This window comes from Ranitomeya variabilis, chromosome 1, assembly GCF_051348905.1.
Source record: "Ranitomeya variabilis isolate aRanVar5 chromosome 1, aRanVar5.hap1, whole genome shotgun sequence".
Taxonomy (NCBI): domain Eukaryota; kingdom Metazoa; phylum Chordata; class Amphibia; order Anura; family Dendrobatidae; genus Ranitomeya; species Ranitomeya variabilis.
In genome coordinates, this window is record NC_135232.1 from 829233100 (window position 1) to 829256759 (window position 23660).

General features: G+C 41.8%; 1 protein-coding gene across 1 annotated transcript in view; it reads right to left on the reverse strand.

Moving 5' to 3' along the window:
• Nucleotides 1-23660, reverse strand: part of FRAS1 (Fraser extracellular matrix complex subunit 1) — a 653238-nt gene that overhangs the window by 69008 nt on the left and 560570 nt on the right. Inside the window, exons 50-54 of the mRNA XM_077275534.1 lie at nucleotides 22643-22870; nucleotides 9979-10092; nucleotides 7582-7732; nucleotides 6007-6166; nucleotides 509-677 (exon numbers count right to left, since the gene is read on the reverse strand). Of these exons, the coding sequence (XP_077131649.1) occupies nucleotides 509-677; nucleotides 6007-6166; nucleotides 7582-7732; nucleotides 9979-10092; nucleotides 22643-22870 (822 nt within the window). The remainder of the gene's footprint in view (nucleotides 1-508; nucleotides 678-6006; nucleotides 6167-7581; nucleotides 7733-9978; nucleotides 10093-22642; nucleotides 22871-23660) is intronic.

The following is a 23660-nucleotide window of genomic DNA, read 5'->3' on the forward strand; positions in this document are numbered from 1 at the left end:
ACCAATAATCTATGGGTCTAAGAGGGCAAATTTCCCTATATAGCCCGGCTGTTTTTGTCTTTGTATGGTTTTTTTAAGTCTCACACATTTTCACATTATTAATATAATATAAAAAAATATATCAACAAAGTATTTCACTGTACAAATTAGCCATTTTGCTTCTTCTGATTTTTCTAATAATCTCCATGACTCACATTATATGAGCATTTTGATTAAAGTGCCGGGGAGTGATTACAGCCAACCCTCGCTATGTATTGTAACCGCACCGTGCACGCCCCTTTGAGTGACAGCAAGCGGCTCATTTCCTCCTGGCTGCTGTCATGACAGGTTACCGTACCTTTAAATGATAAAATGCTGTCTGCCTCCATCTGCCTCTATGTCTATGCTGCATCATAACATTGGGAGTTGTGAATCTCATACAGAAATATTATATTAAGAATCAGCATAGAATTTTGCACCACTAAATTACATGATGATTAAAAGGAGAATAAGCTGTGAATATATTTACCTGGCCAGCATATTCCACATAATCCTGCTGTCCTGGTCTGGAGCCCACACTTGAGCTTGATGTGGCAGTTCCCTGTTCTGTCCGGCATAAGACTATTGCATACTGATTAAGATTTCCTGTCCTTTTCACGGTTACACTTATAGATCCTGCTTTCTCGCTTACGTTGTAACTTTGAATAAAAATAATCACATTATTAACAAACTCCATGAAAAAAAAATCTAAGTATTTATTAGTATGTAGTGCACACATTACACTAAAGGCGTTGTGCCACGAACAAAAGTATATTTTAATCAAAAGATCTTGGAATAAAAATAAACTCCACAATTAGATGTGTTTACATTTTTTTTCCTGTGCCGAGATAATCTTAAATATGTGCCCCTGCTGTGTACTGTGTAATGGCTGTGTCTGACCGTACAGGGACACGGTCTGATCATACCACATCTCCTGGGGAGGAAGCAAAAGAGTACACAGGCAGGACAGAATGTCCTGTTTTTAAGCAATGTCTTCAAAGAAAGAATCGGCTGTGATCCCATGCTGTAATGTCTGTATATAGTCTTTTGCTTCCTCCCCTGACCAGGAAATGAGGTATATCCGACCATGTTCCTGCACGGTCAGACACGGACATTACACAGGGGTACATTTATAAGATTATCTCGGGATAGGAACACTTTTTTTTCTTTTTAACTCTTCCAATTGTGGAGTGTTTTTATTCCAAGATCTGTTGATGAAAATTGTACTTGTGTTTGTGGCACAACCCTTTTACAGTGAATGGAGCGTATTCCATAGTGGAAAAAGGTCCAAGCCAGCACATTCTGATAAATTCATAGGTCAATCCGAGGAAACAAGCTCTAAATAGTACAGGCCATACTAAAGGATGAAACAAACATTTCTATTAAATTGCTATTTTCTTCTCCGCATCTTGTCTTATCTATTCAGCATCTGGTCAGCAGACCAATGAAAGTCTCAAAACATATTGTGATTTTTACGATGCAAGGTTTTTATCAGACAGGAAAGGACATTCTGAAGAGTTACATGAAGGAGAAAAAAATAGTAATGGTTTGCCATATCAATAGCATAGGGTATTCAATAAATTGTTAACTGCTTAATGATCTAAGAACCTATATTTATGAGTAGATGTTGCAAAATACTTAAAGCGCAACAGTCATTTTTTTTTTCCATAAATCAATAGTACACATAAAAATAAGCAACTTTGTAACATGTCTTATCAGAGAAATCTGTGTCTTTCTTTACCAGAATTGATCAGTCATTATCAAAATTCTCAATTCTGCGGTAAAATCTGTAAATAATAAATTCAAAGCACATTTGCAATTTGCAGTTTATTGAAATTTTCACCTGTTTTGGATATTAAAGGGAATCTTACAGCTTCCCCATGTCCCGAAACTACCCCCATGTCTTAACTCCACTCCTAATGGTGTGTTCCCACGGTCAGTAAACGCTGCAGGTTGGCTGCATATATCCACAGCGTCCAACCCGCAGCGGCCAGATGTTACAGATGTTATTTGAAGAAATTCCACCTCCACTATGCGTGCATGGACACCTCCGGCTTCCCTGCGTAACCAGACATGTCAAGATAAATTTCCCATCCAATGTATTGGGCACGGTGATTCCGCACGGTTCAATGAACACATGCGGAATCACCTGCGTTCAAAAGCCAGCGTTTTGGATGGAGCGGACATGTGTTGCATCCAAAGCTCTGTCGGTTCCTGACCGTGGGAACATACCCTAATAGTTTCAAACAAGCCACTTTGGTGACTCCTTGCTTTATAAATAACCCTAAAGTCGCTTTTATAATTTGACCAGTGACATGCTAGTAAATGACTAGTCGCGGGGGCATTGTTTTCCCATGGAATAATCATTCCACTAATCAAGCTGTAAAGTTCCTTTCAACACTTTTTTTTTGCCTACAGCTCATTGCCTTGGAGATCGACCACAGCTACTAGACAGCAGAATATGCGCAGTGCTTACAAGCTCTTTCTATAGAACTCGTAAGCAGTGTTTTGAAACTGAGATCACTGAAGCACTATTTAACCTCCTAATACTGACCAAAAGGGGTGGTCAGTCTTCTAGGCAATGAGCTGGAATTGAAAGAAAAAAGGTTTCGTATCAGTCAATTAAATTAAAGGGTTTTCAGCACCTTCTTTAACTTTTCACATGGCCCCAGTGTGGTAGAAATAAATAGCATACAGTACTGACCAAAAGTTTAGACCCACCTTCTCTTTTAAAGATTTTTCTGTATTTTCATGACTATGAAAATTGTAAATTCACACTGAAGACATCAAAACTATGAATTAACACATGTGGAATTATATACTTAACAAAATTGTGTGAAACAACTGAAAATATGTCTTATATTCTAGGTTCTTCAAAGTAGCCACCTTTTGCTTTGATGACTGCTTTTCACACTCTTGACATTCTCTTGATAAGCTTCAAGAGGTAGTCACCAGGAATGGTCTTCACTTCACAGATGTGCCCTGTCAGGTTTAAGAAGTGAGATTTCTTCACTTATAAATGGGGTTGGGACCATCAGTTGTGTTGTGCAGAAGTCTGGTGCATACACAGCTGATGGTCCTACTGAATAGAATGTTAGAATTTGTATTATGGCAAGAAAAAAGCAGCTAAGTAAAGAAAAATGAGTGGCCATCATTACTTTAAGAAATGAGGGTCAGTCAGTCCGAAAAATTGGGAAAACTTTGAAAGTGTCCCCAAGTGCAGTGGCAAAAACCAAAAAGGGCTACAAAGAAACTGGCTCACATGAGGACCGCCCCAGGAATGGAAGACCAAGAGTCACCTCTGCTTCTGAGGATAAGTTTATCCGAGTCACCAGCCTCAGAAATCGCAGGTTAACAGCAGCTCAGATTAGAGACCAGGTCAATGCCACACAGAGTTCTGGAAGCAGACACATCTCTACAACAACTGTTAAGAGGAGACTTTGTGCAGCAGGCCTTCATGGTAAAATAGCGGCTAGGAAACCACTGCTAAGGACAGGCAACAAGCAGAAGAGACTTGTTTGGGCTACAGAACACAAGGAATGGACATTAGACCAGTTGCTTGATGCTGGTATTCGGGGTGGGGACATGACGAAAAAATTGGCCCAACTTGAGTCCAGGTGGATATGGACCATCGGTTCACTCTGTCCATCTGGACTCAATGAAAATATTAGTTATGTCCCATTTCTCTAGTTCCATCATATCATCTGTCGATGGTTCCCTATGTATTTTTCACCATGTCTGTTTTTAATTATTCATTTTTATGTCTTTTTTTTTCTTTTAGAATTATGTACATAGGATATATGATATTCTCAGCAATAATCGCCGGGATTGAATTAATCCAATAGTAATTGTTGGAGCAAGACATGGACGTTAATATGACAATGGAATACTATGGGATCGTTCTACATACGTGTCTTGGATAATATTGTTGTGTGTTTTCTAATGTTGTTGTATATTGCGTATCTTTATATTTATATGTATAGATGTGAAGTATTGTGGTACCCGGGGTTTAATATGAATAACATAGGGTAGTATATCCGGATGTTATATATGTATATATGTGTGCAATGATAGATATGTTCCCCGCCATATGCTGTCCTCCTCTGTACGCGCATGTGGCCCGCTCCTAGTTGCGCCTGCAGGCTTTCGGCGTCTCCTGACGGGGTACGTGCCTCTTGGCTCCGCCTACGTTATGACGCCGACGCCTGCCGGCGTCGCTGGTGACCGGCAACAGCGCGCGTCATTTCCGGGGGAGGACACCTTACATCCGGGTTTGCTGTGTACCACGCGGCATCCTGGTAGGATATAATGGCGGATGGACGTGCACACATCAGGCCCCTTGAAAAAGGTGTCCGAAACGCGCGTCGGGGCAGACGCGCGCCGTCGGGTGACACTTCAGCTGAGACGCTATTTTGGTACGGGTAAATATACCTTTATAATATGTACTGGCCCAAATGGGTTATGGCAGCTTTGTGATAGGTCCATGTGATTGTAAATACGAGGGTATCTTTTGATAATCTATGAGAAGCTGATATCAACAGCACATGTTTTGTACCTTTAAATCCTTGCCTTCCATTTATACCCAATATGGGAGTCAGCTATGTGTCATGTGGCGCTGTGCGTCAACACTGACGATGGTGTGAGATATGTGGTTGTGTCCGTGTCTCCTGAAAATCTGGTAGTATGTTTTTATATGTGTCTATATAATAAAATTATGGTTTTATATTGTGAACATTGCCTCTTGGATCATCGTTTTTGTTTAAGGTCTATGTAACAACTGTTAAGAGGAGACTTTGTGCAGCAGGCCTTCATGGTAAAATAGCGGCTAGGAAACCACTGCTAAGGACAGGCAACAAGCAGAAGAGACTTGTTTGGGCTACAGAACACAAGGAATGGACATTAGACCAGTGGAAATCTGTGCTTTGGTCTGATGAGTCCAAATTTTAGATTTTCGGTTCCAACCACCGTGTCTTTGTGCGACGCAGAAAAGGTAAACGGATGGACTCTACATGCCTGGTTCCCACCGTGAAGCCTGGAGGAGGAGGTGTGATGGTGTGGGGGTGCTTTGCTGGTGACACTGTTGGGGCTTTATTTAAAATTGAAGGCATACAGAACCAGCATGGCTACCACAGCATCTCGCAGCGGCATGCTATTCCATCCGGTTTGCGTTTAGTTTGACCATCATTTATTTTTCAATAGGACAATGACACCTCCAGGCTGTGTTAGAGCTATTTGACCAAGAAGGAGAGTGATGGGGTGCTACACCAGATGACCTGGCCTCCACAGTCACCAGACCTGAACCCAATTGAGATAGTTTGGGGTGAGCTGGACCGCAGAGTGAAGGCAAAAGGGCCAACAAGTGTTAAGCATCTCTCGGAACTCCTTCAAGATTGTTGGAAGACCATTCCTGGTGACTACCTCTTGAAGCTCATCAAGAGAATGCCAAGAGTGTGCAAAGCAGTCATCAAAGCAAAAGGTGGCTACTTTGAGGAGCCTAGAATATAAGACATATTTTCAGTAGTTTCACACTTTTTTGTTAAGTATATAATTCCACATGTGTTAATTCATAGTTCTGATGCCTTCATTGTGAATTTACAATTTTCATAGTCATGAAAATACAGAAAAATCTTTAAATGAGAAGGTGTGTCCAAACTTTTGGTCTGTACTGTATATTCACCTTCTGATCCCCTGTTCCTCTGACCTTTCTTACTGTGTGTGCCTCTCCTTCATTTCCAACATGGTTAGCATATGACTATTGCAGAATAGCAATGGTCGAAATGATTAGCTGTAGCTGACAGGTGCCAACCAAGCTGAAAGAGAAGGAGAAGACTGGCGGGAGACACAGATAGTGGGAGTACAGCCAGGGGATCTCAAGGTCAACATACCATATGCCATTTCCTTTCTTTTTTAACCACATGGAGACTAGAGGAAAAGTGAACGAAAGGGGCAGTAAACCCCTTTAATCCTTTTTCATAGCCACTGACTTACCTAGCATGTGTGAAGCTGATCAGTGACCACTGGATGTGGAACATGTTGTCACTGACCACATTGGGCTTACTGTCTTTCACAAGAAATTTAAAGTTATCCATGGTTTCCAGGTACTTGGCTTCATTCAAAATATAACGTATCAAACCCAGGTTTACGTCCTCTGGTATGAGAAAAAGAAACACATTGGCAGACCCAAAAGTATATGAAATTAGATCAAACTTATCATAAACATCATAAATGTATTAATGTTCATTAAAAATACAGCAAACCACAAGAATTGATCAGAAAGATAGTGGAGAACAGTAAGTGATGTAGTAATAGAAATCTCTTGCATTAAGAGATTTCTAGTTAAAGAATATTTCAAGAGAATTATTAAATAAAAAAATTATCTAGGCAATGTGTCTCAGGCTCTACAATGAAAACACTACATGTTTTCTGTTTGTTTGTAAGAAATTCTATTTCTTTTCATGCAGTTTTATCTCAGAATGTCAGCTATGTCATGAACCATAGTGTGCTTTTAACAGCAGCTGGTGGAGTGATGCTCCAGCCACGGCTGTTAACCTGTTAAATCCAGTTAAACCGCATTTAACATGCGCCAGCAGGGAACGATCAATTCTCTTATCGTGATGTGATTGCAGGGCACCGATGGATGGCCATGTCAGCTAGGGGTCTGCAGATAACCCCATGCCTGTCATTGCGATCCTTCTGTGAATGCTGACCCGTGATGCACTGCTATGTATAGCACAGGCGATAGGGCGATCGCAGCTTCAAGAGCACACAAAAAAAAAAGAAAAAGAAAAAACACAAAAGTTAAAATCACCCCCTTTTGCCCAATTGAAAATAAAACAATAAAAAAATAAGCAGATTTGGTATCCCTTGGTTCAGAAATATCAATTCTATAAAAATATAATATAATATTCAAAACACCAGAATAACGTTTTTATGGCTGCCATAAATTACCTTGTAGAGTCAGTGGAGCAGCTTTTGAATAGCCAGGGATGGCGAAGTATCATCTGTAAGATGTGATGCACAGATAACATTGCGCCAGCCCTGATAAACCATATGCCAACTTGAGTGCATCAGAAGGTCCTCCCTTCTAAGCACAAGGTACCACTTCCTGGACGCTGGAGCGGAGTCCCACTAATCAATCTGCTCATCTCTACTATTGACAATTCTACATACTCAACAGAGAAGCATTTCTGAAAGCATTTTTCATAACAGTTTCTTAAAAAAACAAGTGAATTGTGGCTTTTAAATAATCTAGTTTTGGCAAGTCTAAGGCCACGTTCACACGTTCAGTATTTGGTCAGTATTTCACATCAGTATTTCGAAGCCTAAACCAGGAGTGGAACAATCAGAGGTAAAGTATAAGAGAAACATATGCACCACTTCTGTATTTATCACCTACTCCTGGTTATGGCTTACACATACTGAGGTAAAATACTGACCAAATGCTGAATGTGTGAACCGGGCCTAAGAATTTTACTAAGTATTTTCAGTAACACCATTCATACTAAAGTATAACTCACGATTTTTATGCAGAGTGATCAAATAGTTTATATAAAAAAAGCATACCTTGTGTAAATGAAGTGAGCAAGACCCCAGGTTTAAGCTTGTTTTCCAAATAGCCATGTGTGGGCCCACTTAAAATTTCGTAAGTGAGTAGCTTGTCATCTGTGTCTGGGTCCATGGTCATTAGTTCTTTCTTCGTAATGTAATTAGAAGCCTGTAAAGACGGTAATCCAGATATTGCAAATTTTCATGAAATACCAAGTGAAGTTTTGCAAAAGAGAAAAAAGTTGAGTTTTATCAGCAAAAATTGTAGACTGCATTGAATAGGAGAAAGCGAAGGAAAATCCACAACACAGGAAGACTAACTTATCAAAGATGATACAAGATTATAAAGCACCTATTGTAGTGTCCTGGCTTATTAATGGAACACCAAATATAGAAAACACAGAAAAATCACCCATTTATTATTTATTCTCAGCCCTTTTCATCACCTTATCTTAATATATACTTACCTTGTAATGTCTTCACATCCTGTTTCGTCCAGATGTGTCCGGATCCCAGAATTCCAAGAGGCAGAAGTTCACCGACCGCCATATTGGGACACCCAAGTGATGGGTGTCTCAATATGGAAACTGCTGGTGGTACCAGCCTCTTGCACAGTACCACCAGTGGAACACCGTCGCTCCACACACACTGTATATGCCGTACGCACCACACACACACAGTGTATACGCCGTACGCACCACACACACAAACACACAATGTATATGCTGTACGCATAACACACACACTGTATACGCCGTACGCACCACACACACACACTATATATGCCGTACGCACCACACACACAAACACACAATGTATATGCTGTACGCATAACACACACACTGTATACGCCGTACGCACCACACACACACTGTATATGCCGTACGCACCACACACACACTGTATATGCCGTACGCACCACACACACACACACACTGTATATGCCGTACGCACCACACACACACACAGTATACGCCGTATGCACCACACACATACAAACACACACTGTATATACCGTACGCACCACACACACTGTATACGCCGTACGCAGCCTATTATGCAAGATAGGACTCGCACAGCGGGGAGACAGCTCAAACGGGACAGCACATGAGGGAAGAACACAGCACAGGAAGGAGAAAGGCAGCAGACAAGGGGAATAGCATGTGGGGTAGACAAGTCAAAGAAGAGAGCACAGACAGGAGAAGTCAGCACATGGGGAAGGAGAGAGTGGATAGGTGGGCGAGCACATGAGGGGAGAGATTCTCAACGCTGCAAAGCCTGCCCCCATCGCGACACTACCGCCCTCCTGATGCGATAGCATTGGGCCACCATCTAGTGATGTATAATTCTCTTGTATATGTTTTCCTTTCAGATTGGCCAATTTCTGACCACCTAACAAACCCATGTATCTATCTATGGCTGTAGGAGATTTGCCATAATGCTCCATTGCAGTAGTAACCTAAGAAGTTAGGGCAAGTCAATAACCAGAACCTACATCTTCAACCAAAATTTAAGCCTCAAATGGAATTGATCAGTAGGAAATTAAACCTTGTGTCATGTGTAGACTTTCTACAGAAACAAAAGCATATAGAAATTTGGTTGACCAGCCAACACTGTGCAGTGTTTCTTATGTTCACTTATTTTATTTGCAGGTTTAGTTTTCTTTTAAGTGTAGCTGAATTACAAAATTTAATTTAAGAGAATATTAGGAAATCTCTTCCAGTCTAATCTTCCCATACAATATTATCAATGGTAAGCTTTATAACACATTTATCCTGTTTGCAGACAGTAAATTACATTTTTATAATGTCCATAAATGACCAAATATAAATATGTTGCCAAATTAAACACATTATTGATATTCCTTTATTAGATCATGAAAAGAAGTCATGGGCGCCTTAGGTAGTAAGTATTAATAACTCATAAAATTGAGTCTATGGCCGGGGTCACACTAGCGTTGAATATGGACGAGTGCTATGTGAGAAAACATTGCATAGTACTCAGACCAGTGTTAACTTATGGGGCAGCTCACATCTGCGATTAGTTTCTCATGCCGAATCGGCATGCATGCACAATGGCAGCATGCTGCGATTGGCACCGAGACTCGGCCGAGCCTCAGCTCACTCACACCCATATAAGTCTATGGGTGCGAGTGACACAACACATATCACTCGGATATCATCCGAGTCGGTGCGATATATGCAGACCCCGGCAGTGGAGGAGAGGGAGAAATTAGTTTCTCCGCCTCCTCCGCAGCTGTGCTCCGATTCTCTCACAGTAGCATGACACTAGGCTCCGGCTCTCAGCAGAGCAGGAGCCGAGGGTCGTTAGCATATCGCATCCGATGCTCTTGCATCAGATGCCATACGCTAGTGTGACCCCAGCCTAATGACAATTCAGTTTAGCTGCCATTACCTTTCCATCCATGTATTCCAACCACTGAAGTCCTAAATTGGTAATGATTCTTGGTGTTCCATCATCAACTGGAAGGATGTCTACTTTAAATCTCTGAGGAGCTGCAGTTACAATCTGACAAAAAAAGGTACATATAATAGTATAATGCCAATACTACATTGCAAGAAGAGATAACCATTCTGACATTTCTGTATAAATTGAAATTTGGTATTTCTGATAAATTAGATTGATAGAATAACCTTACACACCAACACACACTTTACAGTGTAAAAATGCTTCAAAGTAATAATGCTTTCAAAAGTGGAAGTGTTAATGGCTTACTTTTATCAAATAAAGTTTTTTTTTTCACAAACATAGTACATTATAATGATAAGATCTTGGAATAATAATACATTAGATGTGTGCTGACATAATCATATAAATGTGCCCCTGCTGCGTACTGTGTAATGGCTGTGTCTGACTGTACAGACAGGGTCTGATCATACCACAGCTCCTGGGCAGGGGAGGATGCAAAAGAGAGTAAACAGGCAGGACAGAATGGGATCACAGCTGCTGCTTTCTGTGAGGTACAACATTTCCTTGCATTGTTAAAAACAAACTAGCTTTTTAAAAACATTGATTTACCTCACAGAAATAATCATCTGGAATCCCATGCTGTCCTGTCTGAATACTCACTTTTGCTGCCTCCCCTTGCCAGTAGATGTGGTATGATCAGACCATGATCCTGTGTGGTCAGACACAGCCATTACACAGTATACAGCAGGGGCACATTTATAAGATTATCTCTAAAAGTTTTAAGAGAATAAACTAAAAATAGATTGAAATTAAATCATTATTTGCTGAGATGAGACTTTGTCATCACAAAATCGTAAAAGCATCAATTCACACTGCTCCCGACAGCTTAACCCCCTAAATGCTGTGAGCCATAACAATAGCAGCATTTAAAAAAATGGCAGAGGGAGGGAGCTCCCCTCCCTCTGCCCTCCGATTGGCACCCCCTCAACGTCATCGCGGGGCCCAATCAGTGCCATGGTAACCCGATGTTGTCATGACGATAACCAGGTCCCCACGCAACAGCAAGCCCCTTAGACCATCAACAGAGCACGGTCAAAGGAACTTGTGTCAGTGCAGCACTGACAGCTATCAGCCATTGCAATGCTTCTACATTGCAATGGTTTGTAACAATGATCAGGCTGCTGAAAGTCAAAGTTCCATAGTGGGATATAGTAAAAAAGTTAAAATAAAGTAAAAAAAAATATATTTTTTTAACTCCTTTCCAACGTTGGGCATAATAATATGCCCAAGTAGGAATCCCACCCTTTGATGTGGGCTTTGGTGCTGAGCCCACATATTTCTTGGCACATATCCGCTGTTTTGAACAGATGACATGTGCCTCTAACAGCCATGGGTGGAATCGTGATCCACCCGCGGCTGTTATCCAGTTAAATGCCGCTGTCAATCTCTGACCGCGGCATTTAACTCGCGCTTACCGGAAGTGCATTGGAAATCCCGCCCATCGGTGACCCCGTCACTGGTGGGTCAGCATGACAACCAGAGATCTGAAGCAGACCAATATGGCTGCCATTGCCGTATTGCAATTGTGCTCATAGAAAGTGAACATTTCTACACAAAGGCGATCTGATCTCCCGTGAACACTATTGAAGCATGCAAACAGAAAAAAAATGTTTTTAAAAATATTTAAAAAATAAAAAAATACCGGTATATAAAAGTTCAAATCACCCCCCTTACACCCAATTCAATATAAAACAATAAAAAAAAATCAGACACACACATATTTGGTATCGCCGCATTCAGAATCGCAAGATCAATATAAAAAAAGAATTAACCCGATCGCTAAACGTTGTAACAAAACAAACAAAAAAAATGCCAGAATTATACTTTTTTTGTCGCCGCTACATTGCAATAAAATGCAATAACGGGCGATCAAAAGATCGTATCTACACAAAAATGGTATAAATAAAAACGTCAGCTCGGTGTGCAAAAAATAAGCTCTTACCCAGCTCCAGATCATGAAAAATAGAGATGCTACAAGCCTCAAAAAATGGCGCCATATTTTTTTTTCTATTTTAACCAAAGTTTGGACTTTTTTTTCACCACTGAGGTAAAAAAGAACCTAGACATGTTTGGTGTCTATGAACTAGTAATGATGTGGAGAATCATAATGGCAGGTCAGTTTTAGCATTTAGTGAACATGGGAGAAAACAACAACGGTGGAATTGCACTTTTTTTTGCAATTTCACCGCACTTGAATTTTTTTACTCGTTTTCCAGTACATATGTTAAAACCAATGGTGTCGTTCAAAAGTACAACTTGTCCCGCAAAAAAAACAAGCCCTCACATGGCCATTTTGACAGAAAAATAAAAAAGTTATGGCTCTGGGCAGAAGGGGAGCAAAATACGAAAACGCAAAAATGAAAATACCTCCGGTCACGAAGGGGTTGAATATTGTACAGGTAAATTTCTATTTTTATGCAAAAAAAACAAACAAACAACAAAAAGAGTACAAGTTAGGGATGTACTGCCCCATAAAACTGTCCCACTAGTTAACCCCTTCACTGAACACCATAAAAACAAAAAGTGGAATAAAACGCGATAAAAAAGACGAATGTAAATAAAAATGGTATCACTGAAAACGTCATCTTGTCCCACAAAAAAAGCTACCATACAGCTCCATCAGTAGAAAAATAAAAAAGTTATAGCTCTCAGAATAAAGTGATGCAAAAATAATTATTTTTTTCTATAAAATAGTTTTTACTGTGTAAAAGGGCCAAAACATAAATATATAAATATGTATCTAATATATAAAGCTGAATGTGTGTATGTGTGTATGTATGTATGTATGTGTGTGTGTATGTCCGGGATTGGCATCTGAACCGTCGCAGCTACAGCCACAAAATTTTGCACAGTCAAACGTCTGGACCCCGAGAGCGTCATAGGCTATGTTGTGAGGCGAAATTTTAACCCCGCGCGTTCCAATTCACCAAACAATTTTGCCCCTATCTACATAATGGGGAAAAAATGAAAGGAAAAGTGTTGGAGGCAAATTAACAGCTGCCAGATGTGAACAAGGGGGACTTAAAGAATGAGAGCGATGGCGCCAAAGAGTATATACCGTACAGTTGCTAAGGTGGGGCCCCAACATGGGATAATCACCACACACGGGGATATGAACACACACACAAAATGCGCCACACACTACCACGTGCTCGAACACATATATCACTCTCAGCACACATTTCACCACACATACACCAACCTCGCCACATAAAAGTCGAAACACAAAAGTCGCCGCTCAAAACTCGCCACGCGCAAAACTCTCCACATGCAAAACTCGCCACACGTGCAAAACTCACCTCATGGAAAACTCGCCACACGCAAAACTTGCACACGCAGAAAAATTGCCACATGCACAAAAGTTGCAACACATGCAAAAGTTGCCTCACACAAAACTTGCACATACTCAAAACGCACCACACATAAAACTCGCCACGCGCAAAACTCACCATGCGCAAATCTTGCTGCGCACAACTTGCTACATTAACCTGTCACATGCAACTCGACACACAAAAAGTTGCTACACGCATGTAGCCACACAAAACTCATCTCACAAAAGTCGCTACATGCATGTCGCCACACGCAACTCAACACACACAACTTGACACACGAAACTCGCCCTTAAACACACACAAGTCTGGTATTATCCTTCAAAAATAAAAATCTGATTAATAAGCAGACAAACTACAAGAGCAACAAATGTACCATATAGGAATCCGGCAGCTGTCAGTCACATGACCAGTCTATTATGTGTATGTGTGAGCTAATATATACTGCCAGGGGGTGGGCTTACTGTTGGCTGGGGATTTATCAGGCTGCCAATTTAGCTTACAAATACTGTGGTAAAAATACTGACCAAATAACATGTGAACGAGGGCCAATACAGGAGGAGATGACATACAGATATATACTATATACAGGAGGAGATGACACACAGGTATATACTATTTACAGGGGAGATGACACACAGGTATATACTATATACAGGAGGAGATGACACACAGATATATACTATATACAGGAGAGATGACACACAGGTATATACTATATAGAGGAGGAGATGACATACAGGTACATACTACATACAGGAGGAGATGACATACAGGTATATACTATATACAGGAGGAGATGACACACAGGTATATACTATATACAGGAGCAGATTACCTACAGGTATATAGTATATACAGGAGGAGATGACATACAGGTATATGCTATGTATAGGAGGAGATGACATACAGGTATATACTATATACAGGAGGAGATGACACACAGATATATACTATATATAGGTGAGATGACACACAGGTATATACTATATACAGGAGATTACATACAGGTATATCTAATATATAAAGCTGAATGTGTGTATGTATGTATGTATGTATGTATGTGTGTATGTCCGGGATTGGCATCTGCACCGTCGCAGCTACAGCCACAAAATTTTGCACAGTCACACGTCTGGACCCCGAGAGCGTCATAGGCTATGTTGTGAGGTGAAATTTTAACCCCGCGCGTTCCAATTCACCAAACAATTTTGCCCCTATCTACATAATGGGGAAAAAGTGAAGGGAAAAGTGTTGGAGGAAAATTGACAGCTGCCAGATGTGAACAATGGGGACTTAAAGAATGAGAGCGATGGCGCCAAAGAGTATATACCGTACAGTTGCTAAGGTGGGGCCCCGACATGGGATACTCACCACACACGGGGATATGAACACAAACACAAAATGCGCCACACACTACAACGTGCTTGAACACATATACGACCCTCAGCACACATTTCACCACACACACACCAACCTCGCCACATAAAAGTCGAAACACAAAAGTCACCACTCAAAACTCGCCACGCGCAAAACTCGCTACATGCAAAACTCGCCATATGCAAAACTAGGCTCACGCAAAACTCGCCACACGTGCAAAACTCACCTCATGGAAAACTCACCTCATGCAAAACTTGCACACGCGGAAAAATTGCCACATGTACAAAAGTTGCAACATATGCTAAAGTTGCCTCACACAAAACTTGCACATACTTAAAACGCACCACACATAAAACTCGCCACGCGCAAAACTCGCCATGCACAAATCTTGCTGCACACAACTTGCTACACTAACCTGTCACATGCAACTCGACACACAAAATGTTGCTACACGCATGTCGCCACACAAAACTCATCTCACAAAAGTCGCTACATGCATGTCGCCACACGCAACTCAACACACACAACTTGACACATGAAACTCGCCCTAAAACACACACAAGTCTGGTATTATCCTTCAAAAATAAAAATCTGATTTAATAAGCTGACAAACTACAAGAGCAACAAATGTACCATATAGGAAATACGGCAGCTGTCAGTCACATGACCTGTCTATTATGTGTATGTATGAGCTAATATATACTGCCAGGGGGTGGGCTTCCTGTTGGCTGGGGATTTATCAGGCTGCCAATAGCAACCAATCACAGCTCAGCTTCTATTTTGCTACAGTTAATTAATCTGAGCTCTGATTGGTTAATATAGGCAACAAAGACATTCTCAGTATAACAAAGCTAATATATGTTGTGAAATTCTTCTATTAGCTTAGTTTTTGCCTTTTAATAATTACATTTCTATCTATTTGTTTTGTGGTTTTTGCGTGCAGAATAAATTTTTGTTAACACATTCTATTTTGCTAACAGCGGTCATTAACCCGGGCGAAGCCGGGTAGTACAGCTAGTAACTATATAAATATGGTACCGCTGTAATCATACTGACATGAATAATAAAGCTGGCTTAGGCTAAGCTCACACTAGATGTCTTTGCAGCATTTTTTAATGCAAATGTTCAGCTGCGTTTTATAGTACCAGCAAAGTCTATGAGATTTCAGAAATCTCTTGCACACAGCTTGGATTTTTTGTCATCAGGATTTTGTGCTTTACGTGTGTTTTTGCCTAATGAAGCACATCTCTTTTTTCGGCATTTTTCACCCATTAAAAAATGCACCAAAATCACAGGTATCAGGTTTTGCTGCATTTTTGTGCTAAAACCTGATTCTATAGAATAGGACTTTTCAACACTAAACTTTATCAGCATGCAGAAGAGACAAATCTAGCATGCCAAGACAGCAACAAAAAACACACACAAAAAAAAAAAAAAAAAGGAAAACATGTTTTTTTCTGCAGCTTTTTTCCTGCCACGAGATCAGGTTTTGCTGCAGATAAAAAAAAAAAACGCTGAAAAAACGCCTAGAGTGACCTTACCCTTATTGATTTTACCACACACGTAATGGCATAAAAAAAAAAATCCAGAATGGCAGGTTTTTGTTCATTCTGCCTCCCAAAAATTGGAATAGAACGCAATCAAAAAACGTTATGTGACCGAAAATGGTACCAATAAAAACATCAAATAGTCCCACAAAAAACAAGCCCTTACATGACTCTGTTGGCAGAAAAAAAGGAAAAATTATAGCTCTCAAAATCTAGTCATGTAAAAACTAGTTTTAGCAATAAAAAGCATTTTTTAGTGTGTGACAGCAGCCAAACATAAAAACCCGATATAAATCTGCTATCGCTGTAATTGCACCGACCTGAAGAATAACATTCTTTAATCACTTACGGTATACAGCATGAGGAAAGGCATAAAAATAAATGAAAACCAATCCTTCATCTGCTGTTGATTTTTTAATTCTGCCTCCCAAAGATTGCAGTAACACTTAGCTCATAATTATCCTGTACTTTACGCTGAGCGATTACACCGGGGTTTCCGTGTAAATCTCTGAAATATGTGATTAGGACGGAACCCCCGGCGGAAGATTCTATAAAGACGCAGATGGAGGCACTGTGAACACAGTCTGGCCTGTAATCTAGCGGTGTCCATCTTTTTAGGTGTGCATTAAAGTGATCCGCCACAGTTTTGTGTAGTTCTGAAGAGAAAGATACCACTGAACAGAGGCCAGATGGAGTCCTGAGTACCTCTGCTGCCTCATTATAGTGAATGGATCCCTCAGGGGTTTCATCTGAATCATGTTAGATTTAGATTGAAACCACTGAAGTCAGTGGTTAATGTAGAGCACAGGATAAACGTGATCCCAAACGTTAAACAAAATGTTCACAGTAAAAGCTTCAACTCAATTTGGTCAGTCACCTGAAAGTTGGAATGATAGGGGGCTTACTGGTAGTATAAAGGCATTCTGGAAAAGCACAATGGCTCCTCCCCCCCCCCCCCAACAAATAAATCCAGCAAATTCTGCACTCCTAAATCCAAAATGTCCACCTATCCCTTCTGAGCCCCAAAGTGTGTCTAAACCACTTGTTTGGCATTTCCGTAGTAATGAGAGCTTGCCTAATTTACGGGTGCATGTCTCCAGAAGCATAAGTTGGGCATAATGTACTTTGCATTACAATGTACTGGTCCCTACAATGGCAGTTTGCAATTTACTCCGTAACATCCACTGCTGCTGGTTTTTAGAAAACACCCATGGAGTCAAAATCATTACTATAGCTGTAGATAAATTCTCAAAGCGGTATAATTTCCAAAATGGGGTCACTTGAAGGGGGGGATTCTGCTCTTCTAGCACTTAGGGGATCTGTATAAGGCGTCCGCAAACTGTTCTAGGAAAATCTGCGCTCTAGGAGTCAAGTTACGCTCCTTCCCTCCAGAGTCTCACCATATGGCTAATCATGTCTGGCTTGTCAAGGTAAGGAGGCTTATTTGCCGTACAATGCTCCTCTGGGAATTTAAATATGCAAATTGCCTCTTCTGAGAAAAAGAGGACTTAACTCTATAGCGCCACCTGTTGGAAGTAGCGATCCTACAAGTCACAATCAACCCTTGGCTTTTATCCTAAGTCATATTGCACGACTCGTTAAAGGGTTGATTGTGACTTGTAGGATCGCTACTTCCAACAGGTGGCGCTATAGAGTTAAGTCCTCTTTTTCTCAGAAGAGGCAATTTGCATATTTAAATTCCCAGAGGAGCATTGTACAGCAAATAAGCCTCCTTACCTTGACAAGCCAGAGATGGTATGTCACTCTCCATAAGGAGAAATGATACCCCTTAGGCTAGTTTCACACTAGCGTTTACCTGATCTGCGGCGGGCTGCGGACTTCCTCCGTGAAGCCCCGCCCCCGCCGCTAGCTCCGCCTATTTCTGCATGCGGCCGGCATGCAGCCTGTGTACCTATATTTAACATTAGGTACGCACGTCCTGCCGCAGTATGCGGATGGTGCCGCATGCGGCGTTTTGACGCTGCAGCTAAAAAAAAAAAATGCTACAGGCTGCGTCCTACGCTGGTAGCTGCAGCGTCAAAACGCCGCAGGCGGCAGCCTCCGCATACAGCCGCACGACCTGCGTACCTAATGTTAAATATAGGTACACAGGCCGCATGCCGGCAGCATGCAGAAGTAGGCGGAGCTAGCGGCGGAGGGCGGGGCTTCATGGAGGAAGTCCGCAGCCCTCCGCAGCTGCTCCATATGCCAGTGTGAAACCGGCCTTAGACCCCAGTCCAGAGCCTCTCACCTAGCCAAATCAGTTCTCATGCTTCGCACTGACGAGGGCCAACAGCCCGAAACACCGTGTCTGCGAATTGAGATACTGATTGGGCTTTTATCCGAAGTCATATTGCATGACTCGTTAAAGGGTTGATTGTGACTTGTAGGATCGCTACTTCCAACAGGTGGCGCTATAGAGTTAAGTCCTCTTTTTCTCAGAAGAGGCAATTTGCATATTTAAATTCCCAGAGGAGCATTGTATGGCAAATAAGCCTCCTTACCTTGACAAGCCAGACATGATTAGCCATATGGTGAGACTCTGGAGGGAAGGAGCGTAACTTGACTCCTAGAGCACAGATTTTCCTAGAACAGTTTTTTTGTGTGGTAAAAATGCAATTATTCTTTCTTCACTGCCAGATAGTATAAAATTCTGTGACACATCCATGGTGTCAATATGATCACTGCAGTCCTAAATTAATTCAACAAGAGGTGTAGTTTGTAAAATGAGGTCACTTATGAGGAGTTCTGCTGTTCTAGCACCTCAGGGGCTCTCCCCCCAGTGGGTCATGGCACCAGCAAATCATAACAGTAAAATCTGTACTATAAAATGGCGCTCCTTCCCTTCTGAGCTTTGCACTGTGCCTGAAAAGTATTTGCAGTTTACATATAGGGTATTGGTGTACTCGGGAGAAATTTTTACAACAAATTGAGGTCCATTTTTGCCCTTAGAAAATTAAAAACTGTATATACGGTAGTTTATTTTTGTCAGTTATCAAAATGCAAAGTGAATAAACAAAAGAGAAATCTAAATTAAATCTCTATTTGGTGTGACCACCCTTTATAACAGCATCAAAGTATCAATTCTTCTGGTACAGCTGCACACAGTATTTGAAATAACTCGGTAGGGCGGTTTTCTCAAACCTCTTGGAGAACTAACCACAGATCTGTGGAGGCAGGCTGGCACAATTCCTTCTGTCTCCTCGTGTAATGCCACACAAACTCAATGATGTTGAGGTTAGCGCTGTATCATCGCCTCCAGGACTACTTGCTCTGCTTTATGCTACCAATAGTTGTTAGTGATCGTGGCAGTATGTTTGGGCTAATTGTCCTGCTGCTGCTGCAGAATAGATTTGGAGCTAATCAGAAGCCTCCTTGATGGTACGGCATGATGGATAAGTGTCTGTCTTTATATTTCAGCCTTGAGGACAGTAATAAATGGACAGTAATAAATGGGCAGTTTCTTATAGCACAGGAGCAGCAGATTAAATCTCTCATTCGCCGCTCCTGCTGGCACTGTAATTAGCGGCTGTAGGTGTCAGATGATGGGGGCAGTAGTCCCATCAGCTGACACCGGTGATCGGAGGTAAAGTTTATACCTCCGATCACAGCTGAGCACTCCCGCTGTCTTCTGACAGCGTAGGATGATTTCGCCACCGACCAGAAGCGGTGTTTGCTGCGCTATCATGCATATGACAGCGTGTCAAACACTATATTGTCGGACCCCCCTTCAAGTGAATGGGGTTCGGGTCCGCTCTGCTGGATGACAGGCTGTATGGACGCATCATGCAGCCTGCCATCTAGATGTAGCAGAGCCGAGTGTGCCGTCACATCCAGCTGTCCTTGACTGTTCTGCAGCAAATACGCTGCAAGAAAAGCTAACCTGCATATTTGCAGCGTTTTTTTACCATCTATTCAAGTCAATGAGTGGAAAATGCTGGAAAAAAACTGAAAGAAGTGACATGTTCTATGTCCAAAAAATGCAGTAAAATACACAAAATACTGATCACACACAAAACCAATGTGTGTGCATGAGATTTCTGAAATCTCATGGGCTTTGCTGGTACTGTAAAAAGCAGCTGAAAATTAGCATAAAAAAAGCGCAGCAAAAAAAAACTCCCAGTGTGAACTTACCCTAACTCTGAACACAGTGTACATACACATATATCTACAGTGCTTACAAGTAGTATTCAACCCCCTGCAGATTTAGCAGGTTTACACATTTGGAATTAACTTGGCATTGTGACATTTGGACTGTAGATCAGCCTGGAAGTGTGAAATGCACTGCAGCAAAAAAGAATGTTATTTCTTTGTTTATTTTTTTTTTTAAATTGTGAAAAGTTTTTTCAGAGGGTCATTTATTATTCAACCCCTCAACCCCCCAGAATTCTGTTTGGTTCCCCTAAAGTATTAAGAAGTAGTTCAGGCACAAAGAACAATGAGCTTCACATGTTTGGATTAATTATCTCTTTTTCCAGCCTTTTCTGACTATTTAAGACCCTCCCCAAACTTGTGAACAGCACTCAAACATGGTCAACATGGGAAAGACAAAAGGAGCATTCCAAGGCCATCAGAGACAAGATCGTGGAGGGTCACAAGGCTGGCAAGGGGTACAAAACCCTTTCCAAGGAGTTGGGCCTACCTTTCTCCACTGTTGGGAGCATCATCCGGAAGTGGAAGGCTTATGGAACTACTGTTAGCCTTCCACGGCCTGGACAGCCTTTGAAAGTTTCCTCCCGTGCCGAGGCCAGGCTTGTCCGAAGAGTCAAGGCTAACCCAAGGACAACAAGGAAGGAGCTCCGGGAAGATCTCATGGCAGTGGGGACATTGGTTTCAGTCAATACCATAAGTAACGTACTCCACCGCAATGGTCTCCGTTCCAGACGAGCCCGTAAGGTACCTTTACTTTCAAAGCGTCATGTCAAGGCTCGTCTACAGTTTGCTCATGATCACTTGGAGGACTCTGAGACTGACTGGTTCAAGGTTCTCTGGTCTGATGAGACCAAGATCGAGATCTTTGGTGCTAACCACACACGTGACGTTTGGAGACTGGATGGCACTGCATACGACCCCAAGAATACCATCCCTACAGTCAAGCATGGTGGTGGCAGCATCATGCTGTGGGGCTGTTTCTCAGCCAAGGGGCCTGGCCATCTGGTCCGCATCCATGGGAAGATGGATAGCACGGCCTACCTGGAGATTTTGGCCAAGAACCTCCGCTCCTCCATCAAGGATCTTAAGATGGGTCGTCATTTCATCTTCCAACAAGACAACGACCCAAAGCACACAGCCAAGAAAACCAAGGCCTGGTTCAAGAGGCAAAAAATCAAGGTGTTGCAGTGGCCTAGTCAGTCTCCTGACCTTAACCCAATTGAAAACTTGTGGAAGGAGCTCAAGATTAAAGTCCACATGAGACACCCAAAGAACCTAGATAACTTGGAGAAGATCTGCATGGAGGAGTGGGACAAGATAACTCCAGAGACCTGTGCCGGCCTGATCAGGTCTTATAAAAGACAATTATTAGCTGTAATTGCAAACAAAGGTTATTCCACAAAATATTAAACCTAGGGGTTGAATAATAATTGACCCACACTTTTATGTTTAAAATTTATAAAAATTTAACTGAGCAACAAAACTTTTTGGTTTGTAAGATTTATGCATCTGTTAATAAATCCTGCTCTTGTTTGAAGTTTGAAGGCTCTAACTTATTTGCATCTTATTAAACCTGCTAAATCTGCAGGGGGTTGAATACTACTTTTAGGCACTGTATAAAAACATCGATCTAGATGTATACATACACACACACACACACACACACACACACACACACACACATTATTATTACTATTTTGTGAGCTTCACCATAAACATAGAGGCTTGTCTGAGACCAGATGTTTATTTTAGTGGAGACAAATCAAGAAAATTAGCAAAATCTGGCATGTACAACCCAACATGTCCATCCCTTATTACCATGGACAGCCATCATCCATCATTAGGGGTCAGCCAGAAATCAGTAGACTTAGATGACTTTTCTCACATGTATGGCCAAGCTTAGCATGAGGAGCCTTACACAGCTCAAATTTAGAGCACACATTATTGAGCACACATGAGGCACTTTTGCGGTATGCCATCTTATTGCTGATTTTTCCACTCTCAACTGTTTATCCATCACTATGATATTTCTTTTACTAGCCACCGTTATATAAAGGACACCATAAGTACAAGACCACTGAAATCTTCAACATTGAAAGATATGCAGTTATTTTAAAATGATTTGTGTTTTTATAATCATAAAAATGTGCTATAACACTAATATCATAACATGGCTAAAATCACCTCTTTCCCCCCATCATCCACAATAAAGAAAGGGTTGGTTCCATCTGAGACAGTAAAGGAGAATCGGTCCTTCAGAGTATTACTTCCATCATGATTGTAGCTGATACGATTTTGATAGACGTCATCCATTGTGAAGGTAAATGTCTGACGGTAGCTCTGACCATTGGTACTGCGTTCAATTACTCCATAACGAGGTGGCTGGACAATGGTGAAAGTAACAGATTCTGCCTGTTGTCAAGATAAGAGACAGTTAGGGTACCGTCACACAGTGGCATTTTTATCGCTACGACGGCACGATTCGTGACGTTCTAGCGATATCGTTACGATCTCGCAGTGTCTGACACGCTACTGCGATCAGGCACCCAGCTGAGAATCGTACGTCGTAGCAGATCGTTTGAAACTTTCTTTCGTCGCTGGATCTCCCGCTGTCATCGCTGGATCGTTGTGTGTGACAGCGATCCAGCGATGCGTACGCTGGTAACCAGGGTAAACATCGGGTAACTAAGCACAGGGCCGCGCTTAGTAACACGATGTTTACCGTGGTTACCAGCGTAAAAGTAAAAAAAAACAAAACGTACATACTCACCATCTGATGTCCGTCAGGTCCCTTGCCGTCTGCTTCCTGCTCTGACTGAGATCCGGCCGTACAGTGAGAGCAGAGCACAGCGGCGACGTCACCGCTGTGATCTGCTCTCACTTTCCGGCCGGCAGACAGTCAGAGCGGAAAGCAGACGGCAAGGGACCTGATGGACATCAGATGTGAGTATGTACGGTTTGTTTTTTTTTACTTTTACGCTGGTAACCACGGTAAACATCGGGTTACTAAGCGCGGCCCTGCGCTTAGTTACCCGATGTTTACCCTGGTTACCCGGGGACTTCGGCATCGCTCCAGCGCCGTGATTGCAACGTGTGACCGCAGTCTACGACGCTGGAGCGATAATCATACGATGCTACGACGTCACGAATCGTGCCGTCGTAGCGATGTAAATGGTACTGTGTGACGGTACCCTTAGGTATA